The sequence below is a fragment of the Chaetodon trifascialis genome, chromosome 10 (genome assembly GCF_039877785.1).
Source record: "Chaetodon trifascialis isolate fChaTrf1 chromosome 10, fChaTrf1.hap1, whole genome shotgun sequence".
In the NCBI taxonomy this organism is placed as follows: Eukaryota; Metazoa; Chordata; class Actinopteri; order Chaetodontiformes; family Chaetodontidae; genus Chaetodon; species Chaetodon trifascialis.
Genome location: NC_092065.1, coordinates 14,140,812 through 14,160,214, shown reverse-complemented (window position 1 = coordinate 14,160,214; position 19,403 = coordinate 14,140,812). Strand labels below are relative to the sequence as shown.

Here is a 19,403-nt window from a genome sequence, read left to right as displayed (position 1 = left end):
AACCTCAATGATAGAACCAGACTTTCATTGACAGATATTTTATCTTGTTTTTACTTCTAACTGCAGCATGTTATCAAATATAATTCCGAAAATGGTAGAATTCAGTAGAAACATGCATCGTTCGCCAGTCTTGTCAATAAAAAAAAACAAAAAAAAAAAAAAAGCAATAATGGTTAAAATATTGCAGAAAAGACAGAACTAAGCTGCTCAGCAAAATGTAAGCCCCTCTCAAGTTAATCAGTACAACTGAAATCTCACTAGTTGTAAGGCATGTCTTTCAACAACAATACGAAAGCTCCATCACATATTTTTGGTGCCATCACAATAGTCATGCTAATATCATCATATGGTAAAAATTAGGGCTGAAGTAAGCTAACAAATGATGGGGGAACAAATAATGAAAGTTTTCATAAACCTTTTTGTGCCTCTTTTTTCAATGGGCAAACTGGCCCTATTATTAGAGTAAACATTTCATAGTATGCACATAATTTGTCAGTGTTGTAGCCAAAATGAATTTCAACACACCTAGGAATTAGTTACCTTCATGTTTAAAAGGAAATGCTGGTATTTAATCTTCAAGCAAATTTTAATCAAATTTTAATCAATCAAATTATTGCTCTCCATAGTATCTAATTTATTTTCTTTTATACATGATTGATTTATCAATGCAATCTTTTTTTGTTTTTGTTTTTGTTTTTGTTTTTGTTTTGTTTTGTTTTTTGAAAGGATCCATTCTTACTTTTGTGATGAAGTCCATTGCAGATACTGGTTGTGTCTCTGGAGTTGAAGCGACATCAGTAATCTTTTCAACCAGTTTGTCAGCCACCTCCTTGCTGTCAGCTGTTATGACTGGCTCTACCTCTAACACCAGCTGTGGTTCTTGTGACTCTGGTTGCGCCTCAACTTCTGTAGACTGTAATTCCTTAATAATCTTCTCGGGTGCAGACAATTCTATCTGTGTTTCAGTCACTGGAACAACCCCATCCAGGGCAACCTCTGCAGCAATAGAGGAGGTGGGGAGAACTGTATCCTCAGTTACTGGAAAAGAGGAAGGTACAGCAACACCTTCTTCAGCTTTGACTTGTGAAAGGTCAGGTTTAGACTCTTCAGTTTTGGGATAATCTGTCACACTGAGTTCCATTTTCATGCCCCCTTCTTTATCTCCAACTGTTACAGTCTTGGGAACATCTGTGTTTGGCACATCAACCTTTGATGTTACTACTTTGTGTTGCACAGGGACTACAGTGGGTGAAATGAGTTCTGCTGTGGATGCTACTAAAGGCTGTTTTTCTGCAGTAACAGGTGAAACCTCTGCTGTTGTGGGTTTGAGTGTGGTCTCAAGCTCGCCATGTGCAGAGGCTGCTGTGGCCATGGTTTCCATCTTGACAGATGTAGGCTCCATCTTTGCTTTTGGGACTGGAACTGTTGGTACTATCTCGATGGGGGCAGGTGTGAGCTTTGATTTCATGGCCACAGGTGTGGGCTGTCCCTGTTTGGTTGCAAGTGTGGCCTGGGTCTCTCGCTTGGCAGATACAGGTGAAGGTTGGGGCATTTTCCCTGAGTCTCCCAACTGTCCCAGCAATGCCCTTTGAGTCTGGCAGTTCAGACATAGCCATTCCTTCTGTGATCAAACGAACACAACACACGATTAGAGAACACGCTATTCCACGAATGACATAAAACCATTTTACAGGCCCAATTAGTTATTTTGTGACCTGTGGTGTATCACATATACAACTGAAGACTTTCATTTATGTTTTCAGTTGATGGTAAATCAGAATTTTGCAGTTTTCACATCAGATCACAATTATTACATCTATATAAAGATATGAAAAGCAGGGCTTATTAGGGAATTCCTGATCTGAATGAGCCTATTTCACTGATCAGGATTAAGCTATTCCACAAAGCCAATGTGATTAGGCTAACTGTATTCCATAGTTATTTATTTATTTGGCAAGATAACTAAGCCATTGCGTTATTCCAGGCAGAGCACTGAATTCATGCCTCGTTATCAGTGGCTCATTCATCAGTTGCTTGGCTACCAACTAACTAGTAACATACAATCATATTCATATGGGTGAACAGCACCACCGGGACTTTTGCAACACGTTACTTTCACTATTGCTAAGAAGTTACACTCCTGCCAGTGCTGTTTGAGAATTAACTCAAAAAAGTGGACCTGTTTTTGCCAAAGAAACAGTACAATGCATTTGCTATAAATGCTAATATCCTTTATGTAAGGTCTGACCAAATTAAAATTTTCTTAAAACTAACCACAGCAAGCATGCATCCTATTTAGTTTGTACTACTGAACTCCAATGATGCAACTGTAGCATGGAATTTGTTGGAACATTTTTTTTTTTTAAATAACTGAGAAATACAGTGTATTTTCCCCAATGCATTCACTGTGTGTGTGTGTGTGTGTGTGTGTGTGTGTGTGTGTGTGTGTGTGTGTGTGTGTGTGTGTGTGTGTGTGTGTGTGTGTGTGTGTGTGCTGTGCAGAGACATATCATTAGTGGAGGGTCAGCAATCTACATATTTAAATGGAAATAAACAAATTAACAATAGATAGGCACAAATTTGATTAAATTCTATTTTTCCTTTTGGTATTTTATTCATACTTATGGACATAATAACAGCAATGAGAGAGTGGACAGACTGAGGCTCAACTTTGAAAGAAAAGAAGTGCTCATTCTAACTGAAGACTGTTACATTGCAAAAGCCTGCAAAAGTTAAAGCAATCCCTGAGAAGCAGCCTGACCGGTTTTCATTGTAACATAACTCCAACTTCCTTGTGGGGGAGAATTTTCTGAAAACAAGCCTAATTTACTGGGATATCTCTTTACTTTGTGAAATACAACAACTTTTAACTCGAAAGACTACAGATACAAACAAACATTAAAATAAGAAAGGAAAAAAAAAATACTTATTTGTCTGGTGTCTACTCTTCATATTACTATGTACATACTTGCTAGTGAATTTGTAAGTAATAGGTTACAATTATGTGTTTTGAGGGCACATTTAGGTCTTAGACTGCAACTTGTAAATTGCAATTATATAGATGTGAAATTATTACTTTATTTTTTCTATACTATATCTAATCTAATACTAAATCTGTGCACAATGTCATATGTGCCATGGCAATAAGGTATTGTGTGTTGCACTGGATAGTAACTCAAGGTTTTCACATTTTCAACCACGAAAGACATCTTTGACTGGTTATAGACAAGAATGTGGTACAATCCAGCACAATCTCTTATGCTGAGTAATGCCATAGCACTCAAAGTAATATAAATTCAGTCTTCACCCCCACACTACTGTTGCTATACAATTAAAACAACTAAAGCCTTTACAGAGAAATTTTAATCATAAATAACATTTTCGATAGAAGCTCATCATCCCTAATATTAACATGCTCTCTGTTATAAATTGCGATACTTGTAAAACAGCAATAAAAATGCTTACCTTGCAAAAGAGCTAATCACATTTTATAAGCAATGCTATTACTTTAAAAATGTAATCTTCTGAAGACGTATTTCTTATCACATCTAAGATCCATTAATGGACAGTTGAGGAGGAGACGAAGGCATAAGCTGTCAATAGATAAAACAGTGTGTCTGTAGCAACCTAGCAGACCAAATCACAGCAATGCGCCTGCCTCTGCAGAGCCAGAGAGAGCAGTTCTGGTACACAGGACTGAGGAGGAGATTACATCGCACACATATCCTGTTTGTGAAACCATTAAGTTTTAAACATTTTATCCATGAGATTAACTGCATGTGAACACTAATAGTCATGCATTTTATCATCGGGAGAAGTATCTGACTGTGTCTCTAAGTATGTACAATTCGTCATGGAGATTAGCCCTGACTCAGGAAGCAGTGACGTAAATGAATAACACAGTTCATGGGCTCATGTGCCTAGTTGAGCTTTAGTAAATGATGTAATCTACCTCTGTCATACCCTGGCTTAGGCCTTCTTTTACAATCCAGCTGTGCTGGACATTTCATTTTTTTTCCCCATAAACAAAAACAAAGCTAGAGGGAACATTTAAAGGGGACTGGCAAAATGTCATCACTTGAAGTAATGTGTAATTTATTTGTCCTACCAAAGGTCATTACAACTATTATAATGAAGGGTTATTATTGTTTCAAACTTCCATTTTTTCAATGTTGTTTACAGATAAATGCATATTAGCATACATCTACTGCAAATAGAGCATGAAAATATAAACAATTATGTCAGTCTGAGACTGTGGGCAGCAGCAACACTGCAAGAAAAGCACTGTGAACTGCATTGCTGTATTAGTTTTCAATGACTACTCCAAACAGAATCACAGCTAATGAAAGCTGATACTGGCATATAGTATCTAATTTGATTGATAGTGAGATACTTTTGTTGTGGTTCACTTAGGAATATCACAATCCTATTGGTGTCCAACAGGGACAAGCAAAGCCTCATCAGCATAGTGCATGATGCTGATAATCATCCAATCAACCAATAAATCGTTTAAACCTCAATTTCATGTGAACTGATGAAAGATCAGCTTCACTGATGTTTAACAGTTACGGTCCACATAAAAGCTAAATCTAACTTAGGCTAATTTATTTTTTCTAAGTCACGACACTGCAGTGCATTGTATCTAGTTTAGCTTGAATACAGAATAGCTCATAAATCATTGTTCCTTGAGTTAAAAAAAAGTTAATTAAATAAAGTTGATAATTATGGCTAATCATTTTTGTCACATCACAAACTTAATTCCCACACACCCCTCTACTTGTTCTGCTCGTCCTCTGTCATGCCTGTTGTAATCACGTCTAACAAGGAATGTGCTCCTGTTGCATACATATGCTAATCAGCAAAATCATGCCACTCCCGAGGCCATTCAAATGATTAATTGATGATAACAAACTCCAGTTATTCCTACTTTACTGACCATCTTATAGATGCTGCACAATAAAAGGCAGCTCACACGCAATAATGCTACCTATAATAAATAGTTACAACTGTATATAATTGTAATCATCATTTTGGAGGAATACTTAGAGAAGTATTTAAAAGTCTTTTTTTTTTCTTATTAAAAAGACAGAAGAGCATTTGGATGTAACAATTAAATAAATTTCATAATTCCTCAAGAAAGACTGGTATGAGAAAGCTGATTACAGTAGGTTTTCACATTCTTAGCATGTCTATCATTGCCATGCCACAAATCAGTTGCGTCAAAGCAGCTTAACCTAAATTGATTTTCAACAACTGAAGATAACGGCACTCTGAAATGAACACATATTAACAATACACAGGTTGCCAAAGATACAGATTGCATGTTGATTGGCCTATTCTCCATTCAGCCTCTGCTCTCCCTCAAACTTGAAAGGAGCTATGAACTGAGACTGATAGAGAAGAATCCAGCAGCAGTGTTTGCAGATGGCTGAGCCATGGCCTTACATTCCTGAGTGTTTCTGCCAGTCCTCTCTCCTTTTCTCTTGTAACCTGCCCCTCACACCTCTCCAGGTGCTTTTATCAAACAGGTCCAAGTCTCAGCTTGATAAATGACCTTTATCAACCCAAGTGAAGAACATGGACAGAGCAATTACATACATATGCAAATGAAGGGTTGCACTTCTGCATTGTGTATTATATGCCAAATGAATGCCAAACAAATCAGCAAAGAGATGAAACATTTACACACCACCACTGCAGCAACCTTACATCTGATAACTCAACTGACCTGCTAATTCCAAATCAGAATGAAAAAAAAAAAAAAAAAAAACTCTCAGTCAACAAAAAGACGTAATCTCATCACATCCCCCTCCAGTGCCAGTCACTGCCTCACAGCCACTCAGTCTCAGGGCCATGCATCAGAGCCACAGGGTTTGGAAAGTCGCCATCATCCTTTTGTCTAATTAAATCTGTTTTATGAGTAAAGAGCAGGAGCCCCAAGCAGAAAGCTGTGGGAGAGGCTGCTCCCTACGATTAGCCTGTGAGCTGGATTACCAAACCTTCACAATGACAGCAGTCAGGAAATTATGCTCTTGACACACAGGCATGCTGCATTAGGCTGGATCTGCAGAGCTTTATAAAGAATTGCCTAGTTCACTTTTATTACAGCAAATGTCTTAAGCAGCACCTTAGGAAAAGAACCCATTCACATTGGGCACAAGTTACCTTCAAACATTGACTTTTAAGATACCTCAATATGTTATACTTTCATACAGATTGGTTTATTGGTATTCATATCTTACATATACATTTGGCACATCCCACCATGCACTGCAGATAACTGACAAAGGGAATAAGTCTTGCTCACTGTCAGCATTACGTTGTGTGTAATGTAACCTAAATACATTAGGTGTGTGTGGTTCAACAATAACAAAGACATTGTGAATCAAACATACAATTATCATCCATCAAACTGCTCTTATCAGGAAAGGCCTGTCACTCTTGCATTACCATGTTAATGAATCAATCTAGTAATTTGAGTTTGTACCATTTGTACAAATCCACATGTCCCTAAGAGACACCAGTCACTGAGTATCCAAGTGGTCCTGAAATTTACATTTTATGAAAGCTAGACTGAACTGGTTGCCTTTGAAGTGTGGACTACAGCACTACCCAGCCTCTCATCAGTGTTTTCCTGCTGTTGATACTGGAGCTGGTAAGTTCCTTATTGATTTTCTGGCAGATGCCTTTGGCACAAGCTGTAGCTGGCTAATATACTTGGCTTTCAGCAGCCCCCATAGAGTAGAACTCCTCATAAATCAAGCCCTCTGATAATGCAGAATGTTGACCTACTAATCTGTAATAAGCAGAGTGCTTCATTCTAAAGACAAGGAAATACACCCTGCTCTTTTTGCAAGCTGTCAAATGGCGCATCAGCAAACTTTCCTCTGATGGCAAAGTGCAGTGGGGTGAAGAGGTAATGAGAGGATGTAACATAAATAGAAAGCAAAGACACTAGACGGTTCATTAACAAAGCTGGATCTCTTAAATGAGGTCTATTTTCTTTTTATGACAGAAAGCCACAGCATTTATTGAAATAGCAACGTGCATCCTATTTTCAGATTCAGCTAAATCATTTCAGCTTGATGGATAGATGTCACAGCCTTCAAAATGTCATGAAACATCAAACAAACTCTGTCCTTTCTAAAGCAAATTGACTAATAGAATAAGCTCAACTGAAGAGCAGTATCAGTAAATACATAAACAATGATTTAAATATTCAAATTAATGATAATTTCAAGAGTGGGCTATTCCAAAGCATGAGCATACTCAATTTTAGACTCATTGTCCCTTCTAAAAAGGATGAAAAACAAAACAAAACAAAACAAAACAAAAAAGAAAAAAACAGTAAGGATGCAGCAGGTAGGCTGTGCTTGGTCTCTCCTCAGAGTGACTATTTTTAACACTGTCACAAGGTGCTCCTCCTTGTCATGCAGCCAACTGTCTGTCTGTGGTTGCCTGACTCACAGCAGCAAACATCTTGAACACAGACCAGGTGTGTGAAAAGAATTTGATATATATATATATATATATATATACACACACACACACACACACACACACACACACACACACACACGGAATATTTGCATAATGTCAGCTGCTGGTACCTTTGATTGGTAGGCACATTCCTCCAATGGATGTTATAATAAACTACTATTTTGAGACAAAATATAAGGTGAAGAGCCCAAGATGTGGCCATGTAACATTTAAAAAAATGCTGAGGAACTATGATACTGTCTCGTCTGTCACACACAAAGCTTTAGCTGGCAATGCGTGACACACGTGTGTCCTACTTATCTGACAACAGCCAGTCACAGGCTTTTGATGGCATCAGCTGAGGCAGAACAGGCAAAAGGAAAAATGGAGAGAGTTGCTGCTGGCACTCACTTTGACTAAAGTGGCCTTCCCTTCTTTTGAACCTCATGTCCTTTTCATATTTTAAAAGGAAGCATTCTGCCCTTCTATTAAAGAGCCACACACATTCATGACAGACAACCAGCAGTCACAGCATTTGGATGATGAAGGTCATAGGGCAGCAGTAAGTATAGCAGCTCATGCTATTCAGTAGTGCTAAGGCCAAGCTATTCCTGTTTTGCTCTGCTATTAAGAGGAATGAATCCCTCCCCCCATCCAACCTCTACTCTGAGGCTCTTCCCCCTCTCTGGTATCCACCAAATATGTGAGAATTGTCAATTACATAAGAGACACATCTCTTTCGGTGTTATTTTCCATAATAATGTGCCATTTGGGCTGTGTGTGTGTGTGTTAATCTCTCTTTGGGAAACCAAATTGAAGGCAGAAATGAAGAAATTAGGAAAAAGAAAGCTCACATTCACTCAATCACTGCAGAGATGGATTTTGTTGTTTACTTAGAGTCAACAGAATGCAAGAGCACTGTCCTCATTCTCATAAATAACTGCCAGCCAGAAATATTTTGTCTTTCATGGAAAGTAGGAATTTGCTTTTGCCAAAAATATATTAAATGTTCACATTATTTCAATGAATGCATCTGTTGCATATTTTGGGGATTTAATAACACTAACTTTTTCTCCTGTTTAATAGGACCTCACCTTATGAAAGTATTAGCATCAAAGATGACCTTATTCAAAAGCTAAATTAAAATGTTTAACATGAATGACCACTGAATCAACTATGAGAAAAGAATAAAGAGCTCACCAAATCACAGATGAGTCTGACAAAAGCTATTTATAAATAAGTTAAAGTATTAACTGTTAAAACAGTTTACCAGAAAAAAAAAAAAAAAAAACAGACCAACCCAACAAGAAAATGTGAGCTGCTCTAAAACTGCACTTTAGGTAGGATCTCAATAGGCAAGTGTACACTGCCTCGAATTCAACAGTAACCTGTATGTGTGGGTACATCACAAAGCAGGTATGCACATGTAATGAAGGGGAAACTGTTGAATTACATGGAGCCACTGATATGTGAGAGACAGATGGCCTGAAAGGAAATGTCTGCTGCTCTAATGTACTGCACTGCGTTGTGTTGGACTTAATCCGTTTCACCTCTGCTTATTGGCATATCACAGGGCTTTGCCATCTCAGATCTCTCACGGGGGCTGGAGATTCCCTGGTCTGCTATGGTGGCAGATCCCATCTCACTAATGCTGTTGCACAACCCTCAATCACTTTAATACATTTTCAGTGTGCTGGTCTGCTGAAGCACTCTTCTCATGAGTTGTTATGTCATAACTGTGGCCACTCTAGTGGACAGATAGCAGCCACTACATAGACTGCATTTTAGTATGTGTAAAATTTTGTTTGAGAACCTCTCATAGGAGGTCAATAATTCACATAGGTTATATTGATTAACAGCACACAGACCTTTGGTCAAAGTCAGTCTGAAAACCAATTCAAGCACGGTCTCCATATTCAGTATTTTCTCTCCTGTGGCATCTTCATTTATTATTCCACCACACTTGAAATTCATAGATTTTGTCAAGAAAATCAAATCAACAATGGAACAAAATTCTATTCTATTGTGTTCAAAATTTTCAATATAAATAAAAGGCTGCATGAAAGCCAATCTCCAAGTTTTTCCACCCCTTACATCTGGCGTTGTTTTCGCCGGCCTGTATTAATTTTAGTCTTAGTCTAGTCTTTGTATCAAGCTGTCATTTTAGTTTTTATTAATTCTAGTCACGTTCATACTCTTTTTAGTCTAGTCAAGTTTCAGTCAACTAAGTCTGAGCATTTTAGTCGTATTTTAGTCACAATTATCCGTGACAATTTTCGTCTAGTTCTAGTCGACGAAAACTGATGACATTTGGATTTTAGTCTCTTTTTAGTAATGCAATTCTATTTAACCCAGTCAATATAGTGTAAGTACCTAGTAGTATAGACGAAACTAAAATTTTCTTTCAGCCAAACCAAAGAAGAACCCCGGCTGGCCGGCCATCGGTCCCGTTCTCTGTGTCAGTTGTCTGTCGTTAACTCCTATCTCAGCTGCATCTTCTAAATAATGCCACGAATAATGCCTTCTAAATAATGTACAGTTTGAAGTTTAAAGTATGATGGTAAGTGTGGTGTATCAGGTGTAAAAACTGAAAACTGGTGGCCATTACAGACCAGTAGAACTGAGTCTTAATAATTACTCCTGTGATCACACAGTTTGAGTTCAAAATCATAAGGGGTAATTTTTCAGGACCAAACCTAAAACACTCCTTAAAATTGTCATGAAAATGATGTGAAATGAAACCAATTGCACTTACCGCTGCTGTGTGAGGCATTGGGTTAAATCCACAAAGGTTGCAGACAGTGCTTTTGCATTCAGTGCAGTTGTTGTAATTGGGAGGATCCTTGGAACCCATGTTGAGTTCAACCTTACAAAGAGGACAAGTGGACAGATCTGCTTTAGGAGCAACCTGAATCACTTCTGTGGATTTTGGAGACTTTGATGGAGCTTTCTGTACGTTGGCCTGTGCTAATGAAGCGGGTCTGGCCTGTTGAGGTGGCTCTGATGTCTGTACAGACGGTGGTTTGGTCTCCTTTGCAGGGGACATCTTGGGAGATACTGGAGGTGTAGCTTTAGGGGAAACATGAGCTGTAGTCGACATTTTACGTGGAGTAGGTGGTGTAGTTTTAGGGTCATCCTGAACAGCTGAGGATATCAATGTAGATGCAGAGCTCAAGAAAGATGACCCAAAGCCAAACATCTTCCCAGTCACTGACTCAGCAGACTTTGCAGCAGCAGGTTGTGTTTTAGAACCACCAAAGCCAAAGAAGCCTCCCGACTCCTGCTTCGCAGGCTGAGTTGGTGGTGGTGCAGGTTTGACAGCAGGGGCTGCAGATTTTGTGGGCTGCTGTGGTGGTTTCCCAGCTTCTTGTTTTGCAAGACCTGAGATGACTTCTGGCTTTGTAGTTTGAGAAAGCAGGACTTGTGGGGATTTTTCAACAGGCTGTTGTTGGCCAGCAACACTCTGGCCTTGTCCTTGTTCAGTACCTGAAAGGACCTGTGTCTTTTGCACAGACCCACGTCGAGGTGTCCCCATCTTTTGGACTGCAGTTGGCAATGGAGTCTTAGCTTTTGGAGTTTCTCTTTCATTTTGAAGTACTTGAGTGTCCTCTTTTTTGACTGCTGAAGATTCTGTAGACTTATCTTCCTTGACTAATGTCGTTATATCCTTTGGTTCAGAACCAGGGGGTGTAAAAATCTTGCTTAGGGAGGGCTGTGGCTTCACTACAAGATGTCCAGTGGACTCAGATGCTCCAACAGCTCTCTGCATTTGGCAGTTCAGACAAAGCCATTCCTTCACCTGAAAAAACAAGTGCAATAAAATGTATAAATCATTGTTGGAAAAAAAAAAGAAAAGAAAGAAACACAGTTTCACAGTGTTTTGTTGGACAAATCCTGGTGGACAAATTTAATTAAGAGTTCATTCAAATGTGTTTATTCATGGATCATTAATTTATATTAACTATAATCACACCCATTCTAAAGATAAAATCTGCTGATTCATAATTCATGTGGGTGTGGCATTTATAGTTACAGACAGGATGAACAGAATGAACCTTCTATATAAGTTTACTAACCTATGAGGTTAGTAAACTCATGCATCTCAAGATGTTAGTGTTCATTTGCAAAAGATTATGTGTTATTAAATCAAAACTCCTTGTTTTAGCAGTTAAATGCACTTAGAATTATTACAATAATTATTATTTATATCAATCAATCAATCAATCAATCAATCAATCAATCAATGTTTTCTGTCCTTTCTTGAAAAGAAATGTAGTCAAGCTAAAACAAAGGCAACACTATGATTTACCTCAGCCACATTTGGCATCGGATTAAATCCACATTGGTTGCAGACAGTAGTCTTGCATTCTGTGCAAGTGTTGTAGTTGGGAGGATCTTTGGAGCCCATATTGAGGTTGACTTTACAGAGTGGACAGATGGATGAATCTACATTTGGAGCACCTTGCATGTCTGTTGGTGCCTTGGGGGGCTCTAATGGAGCTTTGTCCACTTTAGTTTGTACTGTCAAAGGAGTCCTTTCCTCTTGTGGTTTCTCTGGCTTCTTCTCAGTTTTCTGGACAGCAGGTGGCTTGGCGTCCTTTGCAGGCAATGTTTTAGGAGAGGCTGGTGGAGTAGTTTTAGGAGAGACATGGGATGTAGTGGACATCTTACGTGGAGTTGGTGGTGTACTTTTAGGTTCATCCTGGACAGCTGAGGTTATCAAATTGGATGCAGAGCTTAGGAAAGATGACCCAAAGCCAAACATCTTTCCAGTCACTGACCCAGCAGCCTGTGATGCAGTAGGCTGTGGTTTACCACCACCAAAACCAAAGAAGCCTCCTGACTCCTGTTTTGCTGGCTGAGCTTGTGGTGGTACAGATTTGGCTGGAGATGTACCAGCTTTTGGAGGTTGTTGTGGGACTGTCTTTCCCACCTCTCGATTTGGTGGAGGAACAGACTTAGCAGTAGAAGTTACAGCTTTTGGAGGTTCTTGTGGGGGTATCTTTCCCACTTGTTGATCTGGTGGAGGACCAGACTTAGCAATAGAAGTCACAGCTTTTGGAGGCTCTTGTGGGGGTGTCTTTCCCACCTCTTGTTCTGGTGGAGGACCAGACTCAGCAGTAGAAGTCACAGCTTTTGGAGGCTCTTGTGGGTGTGTCTTTCCTGCATCTCGATCTGGTGGAGGACCAGACTTGGCAACAGATGTCACAGCTTTTGGAGACTCTTGCTGGGGTGTACCAGGTTGTCCTTTGAGTGTCTCTCCTGAGAGCTTTTGTGAAGCTGTTGAAACTTCAGTCTTTGAGACAGTGGATGAAACAGTTTTGTCAGGCAACGAAGCAGCTGTAGGGGTAACTTCCTTTGTTGGTGCATCAAGGGCTGAGTATTCAGTTTCTTTGGTTGTGGCAACATTAACAAACTCATTTCTGGGTGAGATTGATTTAGGGATGTCTTCCTGAGAAGTTGACATTGAGGTCTCTTGCTTTTGTGTGGTAGTAGGGACTTCTTTGCTTGGTGAGGGTTGAGGCTTTATCATGGGAAGACCTGGAGGTTCAGAAGCTCCAAGTGCTCTTTGCATCTGGCAGTTGAGACAAAGCCATTCCTTCACCTGAAAAACAAACACAAAACATGAGTGAAAATCCTTACTTTTATTAATGGCCAACACTCAAAACAGTGATTTGGATTGAGATTGAAGAAAACAAAAAAATCCCCCAAAATTAAAAGAACATGTGAACAAGGAAAATCAATTTAGATTTGATCAATTTTACAGTTTCCTGTATTTCAAAATTCCAACCAAAAATACAACAAAAACAAACAAACAAACAAACAAACAAACAAACTATTATCTGTTGAAAAAATGTTGAAAAGGGAAATTAATTTTACATGAAGTTCAATATTTAGTCATTTAAATACCTCTGTTAAAGTTGGCACAGGACTAAATCCACATTTGTTGCAGACATTGGTTTTGCATTCAGTGCAGATGTTGTAATTAGGAAGATCTTCGGAGCCAATGTTCAGTTCCACTTTACAGAGTGGACATGTAGACTGGCTCACTTTAGGAGAAGCTTGGGAGGCTTCTCGTTTTGCAGGCTCTAATGGACCCCTGTCGGCTTTGGCCTCTCCTGATGGAGGAGCCTCTGCCTGCTGAGGTTGGTCTTGTGTCTTTTCCAGATGTGGTTTCTGAGCAGCAGGGGATTTGGCCTCCTTGGCTGAAGTTATCCTCGGAGAAACTGGGGGGCTGGACTTTGGAGAAATCTGCGAAGCTGACATCTTGTCAGAGACTTGCGCTGGGGCAGACATTTTACGTGAACTTTGTGGTGTTGTGCGGGTCTCCTGAACTGCAGATGTTATCAAGGTGGATGCTGAGCTGAAGAGGGATGATCCAAATCCCAACATCTTCCCAGTCACTGCTTCAGTTGTTTTTGAGGCACCACGCTGAGATTTAGGACTACCAAAACTGGTGAAACCTCCTGATTCTTGATTTATTGGCTGTGCCTCTGGAGTAGCAGATTTGGCAAGAGATGTTTCAACAGCGTTGGATTCTTTGTTTAGGTCTAGCTGGGGCTGTACTTCATCAGTGGATGTGACTGGCTTATCAGGTGATTTCTGAATTATTCCAGCTTTCTCCTCTTTCTTTTCTGATATTTCTTTAGTTGCAGGGTAACTTGGAGTTATTTCCTTTTTGTTCTGGAGAGACGTTTCAATATCTGTGATGATGGGAAGAGCTTGAGTAGGCAGTGGTTTATTGAGATCTGACACTACAGCTGTAATCTCTTTGGTGGTAGAGGCAGTGGAGGGTGGAACCTCCTTCGTAGGTGGTGAAGCAGTTGTCTCCTCTTTTGTTGGGGCTGAAACAGTAACAGGAGTCTCATTTGCTTGCAGTGGGGCAGGAGTTGATGTTTGGGTAATATCCATTTGAAATGATTCCTTCTGATTTATGTCTGGCACTTCTGTTTTTTGCGTGTCTTTCTTTTGATTGTCAGCAACAGCAGGTGTGGACATTTTGTTGGGTGATTCCTGTGGTTTCATCGGTGGAGGCTGTACTGATTCAGATGTTCTTAGAGCTCTTTGCATTTGACAAGTCAGACACAACCACTCCTTCATCTGTAGAGAAAACCATGTTCTTTTGAGTTAAGTTTGTCTGTAAAGCATTAAACCATTTGTATGATAACATTATGGTACAGCACAACAAAAGTCACTTATGCATTTCCTATATTTTAGTTACCAAACATCATACATTTTTAGATTTTTGGACTGGGAATATATATTTTGAGTGTGAAATAAAGCATATATATATGACATTGAGATATTATAAGGAATATACACCACTGATACACACCATTGATATGCTGAAAGGCTACAGCATGAGTGATTTTACTTACTTCTGACACATTTGGCATGGGGTTAAATCCACACTGGTTACAAACAGTGTTCTTGCATTCAGTGCAGGTATTGTAGTTAGGGGAATCCTTGAATCCCATACTGAGTTTGACTTCACAGAGTGGACAGGTGGACTGGCCTGATTTCACAGTGGCTTCAGACACTGCTGCAGGCTTTGGAGTCTCTGATGGAGCTTTGTCCACTTTGGCCTGTACCAATGGAGGTGTCTTGGTCTCTTGGGGTGGTTCTGGCTTCTTTTGTTGGTCCTTCTTCTGGGCAGCAGGGGATTTGATCTCTTTTGCTGGGGACATCTTAGGAGAAACTGGTGGAGTGGTCTTGGGTTGGTCCTGAACAGCTGAGGTAATTAAAGTGGATGCAGAACTGAAGATGGAAGAACCAAAACCAAACATTTTTCCAGTCACTGATTCTGCTGGCTTTGCAGCATCTGGTTGAGTTTTACTACCACCAAAACCAAAGAAGCCTCCTGACTCTTGCTGTACTGCTGCACTGGTGTTACTCTGCTTGCGTTCAGTTTTCCTTGTCTGGTCTGGTGTTTTGTTCGGCCCTGATGTTTTCTGGGACTCTTGTGGCCTTTTTTGAGAAGGAATTGGACTGGGCTGTTTCTGACCATCTGGCCTATTAGCAATCTCAGCTGTAGTTGGCTGTACTGTTGCAGAGAGTTTCCTCTGAGGTGAATGTGGTGCTGATGACTCTTTCTTTTCTGGTTCAGCTGGGCTGACAATGTCTGTCTTTTGAGCTTTTGCAGGTATCTGAGAGTTGACAGAAGTGACTCCTGGGGGCTTTGTCACTCCAAGAGCATGCTGCATCTGGCAGGTGAGACATAGCCATTCCTTTACCTAAAAAAACAAAAACGAAAGAAAGAAAAAAGAGATACTTTCAAAAAAAGGTAAATGTGGTGTAACTCTTTACAGTCTGCCAACTGTCAAATAAAGAATGAAATTGTAACAGCAAATATATTAATGTTAATTAGTCTTACTGCTGTTTCATTTGGCATAGGGTTAAATCCACACTGGTTACAGACAGTGTTCTTGCATTTAGTGCAGGTACTGTAGTTCGGGGAATCCTTGGAACCCACATTGAGTTCGACCTTACAGAGTGGACAGGTCGATTGGCCTGGTTTTACAGCTACTTGGGAAGCTGCTGCAGGCTTTGGAGGCTCTGACTGGGCTTTGTCCAATTTGTCCTGTGCTAATGGAGGTGTCTTGGTCTGCTGGGATGGCTCTGTCTTCTTCTGCTGCTCCAGCTTCTGGGCACCAGGGGACTTGATCTCTTTTGCAGGAGACATCTTGGGAGAAACTGGTGGAGTAGTTTTGGTCTGGTCATGAACAGCTGAGGTTATCAAAGTAGATGCAGAACTGAAGATGGAAGAACCAAAGCCAAACATTTTCCCAGTCACTGCAGGCTTTGTTGCATCAGGTTGAGATTTAGGTCCACCAAAGCCAAAGAAGCTTCCTGACTCTTGCTGTGTAGCTGCAGTGGCATCACTTGGCTTAGATCTAGGTTGCATTGCCTGATCTGGTGGCTCCTTTGGACCTGCCTTCTGTCTTTCCTGTGGTGTTTTATGATCAGGTGCTGGGCTGGCCTGTTTCAATGATGCAATAGCAGCTTCAGGTTTGCCTGACTGCACTGGTGGTGAAGACTGTTTTCTCTGTGGTGAGACTGGTTCTGAGGTCTCCTTCTTTTGTACAGCAGGAATTGGACTGTCCTTGTTTTGAGTTGTAGTTGGTTTGGAGGAATCCTTCAACTGGACTGCAGCAGGTGAAGGAACTTTACTGGGTGACGTTTGGGACTTCATTGTGGGAGGCCCTAGGGGCTCAGATGCCCCAACTGCTCTTTTCATCTGACAGTTAAGACACAGCCACTCTTTCACCTAAAATGCAGTAGACACCTGGTTATGTGTTGCTTTGGAATTGGGAATTGCAGGAATTCACAACAACTTGGGTGTTTAGACAAATAAACTGGTCAACGAGGTCATCACAAAAGGCCTCACAGATCAGTAAACATATATCATTTTAAATGAGCTGACTGTAAATATACTGTAAATACATATAGTATATAAAGAATTATTATTTTAGTAATTATTATAATAAATAATTATTATTTTTGGTTGCAGAGTATGGTTTATAGTCTTTTACTTACCTCTCCTATAGGCATTGGGTTAAATCCACATTGGGTACAGACAGTGGTCTTGCACTCAGTACAGGTGTTGTAGTTTGGAGGGTCCTTGGAGCCGATGTTAAGCACAACCTTACACAGTGGACAGGTGGCCTCACCTGCTTTATGGGACATTGCTGCCACTTTTGATGGCTGTGATGGAGCTTTATCCTGCTTGCTCTGTTGGGATTCCTCTGGTTCCTTCTTCTGTTCTGGCTTCTGAGTCAAAGTTTTGGACTCTCTTGCCGGTGACATTTTGGGAGAAACTGTTGGTGTTGTTTTAGGAGAAATCTTGGGCACAGCTGACATCTTGGGAGAGACTTGTGCTGGTGCAGACATCTTACGAGAGCCTGGTGGTGTAGTGCGTGATTCTTCGTGAACAGCCGATGTTATCAAAGTGGATGCTGAGCTGAAAATGGAGGAGCCAAAGCCAAACATCTTCCCAGTCATGGACTCTGTTGTTTTTGAAGCATCAGGTCTTGTTTTAGGACTACTCAAGCCAAATAGTTTTCCTGACTCCTGCTGTGTATCAGGGGTGACCTTAATCTGTTTAAGTTCAGGTTGATTTGCCTGGTCAGCTGGTTTCTGAGAGCCTGATGCCCCCACTATACCCAGAGGAGTTTTCTGACCTGGAGTTGGGCTAGCCTGTGTTTCACTTTGTGGTCCTTTAACCACCTTAGTTGCCTGTGTTGCTGCAAACTGTGTCTTCTGAGGAGAACCTGGTGTGGAGCTCCCTTTCTTTTGAAATGTATCAGCCACTGTAGTCTCCATCTTTGAAGGTACATCAGATTTTGTTGATTCCTTCTTTAGAGTTTCCATTTGATTAGGAGCTGTTATTTTCTGATGTACTGTAGATGGAGACATTTTGTTAGCTGCGTTCTGAGGTTTCATAGGAGGAGCTGTGAGTTCAGATGCACTAAGGGCTCTTTGCATCTGACAGTTCAGGCACAACCATTCTTTTACCTGCAACAAAAAAATATGTCAAATTAAAACATGAAACATTTACATCACTTTCATGCAATCACTTCACTATATCAAAATGTGTAAAAAACGTGTTCAATTATAATTAGATCTTTCCATTAATAATTTCATATTCTATTGCAATTTCAAAATACGTTTTTTGTAATTTCAAAATTTTGTGATTTGTTGCTTTTATTACCTCTGACACATTTGGCATTGGATTAAATCCACATTGGTTGCAGACAGTCTTCTTGCATTCAGTGCATTTGTTGTAGTTGGGTGGTTCCTTGGAGCCAAAGTTGAGCGCCACCTTGCAGAGTGGACAGGTAGATTGGCTTGCCTTGGGAACACCTGGGTAAGCAGCTGCATCTTGTGGAGGCTCTGATGGAGCTTTTTCTACTTTGGCTTGTAGTAATGGAGAGCTCTTGGGCTGTTGGACTTTCTCTAGTTTCTTCACCTGTTCTTCTTTCTGACTAAGAGATGATTTGGTTGCCTGTGTTGCAGGCATCTTGGGAGAAACTGGTGGTGTCATTTTGGAATCATCATAGGCAGCTGAGTTTATTAAAGTGGAAGCAGAACTGAAGATGGAGGAACCAAAGCCAAACATTTTTCCACCCAGTGATTCAGCAGGCTTTGCAGAATCAGGTTGAGGCTTAGGACCACCAAATCCAAAGAGCCCTCCATATTCCTCTTGTGGAGTTGAGGTAGCATTCTTCTGTTTCTGTCCAGTTTGATTTGTCAGGTCTGGTGGTTTCTGAGGACCTGTCTTTCGGCCCTCCTGTGGTGTTTTCTGACTGGCAGCTAGGCCAACCTGTCTCATACCTTCTGGTCCTTTCACTACTTCAGCCTTTGCTGGCTGCTCTGCTGGTGCTGGTGGCTTTCTCTGTGGGGAGCCTGGTGCAGAGGCCATCTTTATTTTAGATTCAGCAGTTGTTGGAATGTCTTTCTTTTGAGGTTTATTAATAGGGGGAGTCTCCTTATTTTGGGCATTGGCAGATACGGTGACTTTATTTGGTGAGGCCTGGAGTTTCATCATGGGAGTTCCTGGAGGCTCAGATGCTCCAAGTGCTCTCTGCATTTGACAGTTGAGACATAACCACTCCTTCACCTACATTAGAGCAAACAGTTAATGAGAAAAATTTAGATCAGTTTTGTTGTACAGTGGAATGTATTTTACTTCTAACAATACATTAATCGTAAACCCAGTTCCCCAAAAATGTGATGCTGAATAAAATGTTAATATACACAGAATGCAATTATTTGCAAATGAACTTTGTTTTCCAACAACAGTTTTACAAGCTTGTCTTTTGAGGATGCCCCATTCATACCCAATCATGATACTATCAGCTGTTACCAATGAACCTGTTTACCTGAGGAATGTTCCAAACAGGTGTTTTTGGAGCATTCCACAA

General features: G+C 40.4%; 1 protein-coding gene across 1 annotated transcript in view; it reads right to left on the bottom strand.

Annotated features, from left to right (window-relative positions):
- Positions 1–19,403, bottom strand: part of pclob (piccolo presynaptic cytomatrix protein b) — a 58,089-nt gene that overhangs the window by 32,125 nt on the left and 6,561 nt on the right. The window contains exons 6-13 of the mRNA XM_070971920.1: positions 18,191–19,099; positions 17,017–17,994; positions 15,854–16,747; positions 14,859–15,713; positions 13,390–14,580; positions 11,789–13,084; positions 10,235–11,278; positions 740–1,621 (exon numbers count right to left, since the gene is read on the bottom strand). Of these exons, the coding sequence (XP_070828021.1) occupies positions 740–1,621; positions 10,235–11,278; positions 11,789–13,084; positions 13,390–14,580; positions 14,859–15,713; positions 15,854–16,747; positions 17,017–17,994; positions 18,191–19,099 (8,049 nt within the window). The remainder of the gene's footprint in view (positions 1–739; positions 1,622–10,234; positions 11,279–11,788; positions 13,085–13,389; positions 14,581–14,858; positions 15,714–15,853; positions 16,748–17,016; positions 17,995–18,190; positions 19,100–19,403) is intronic.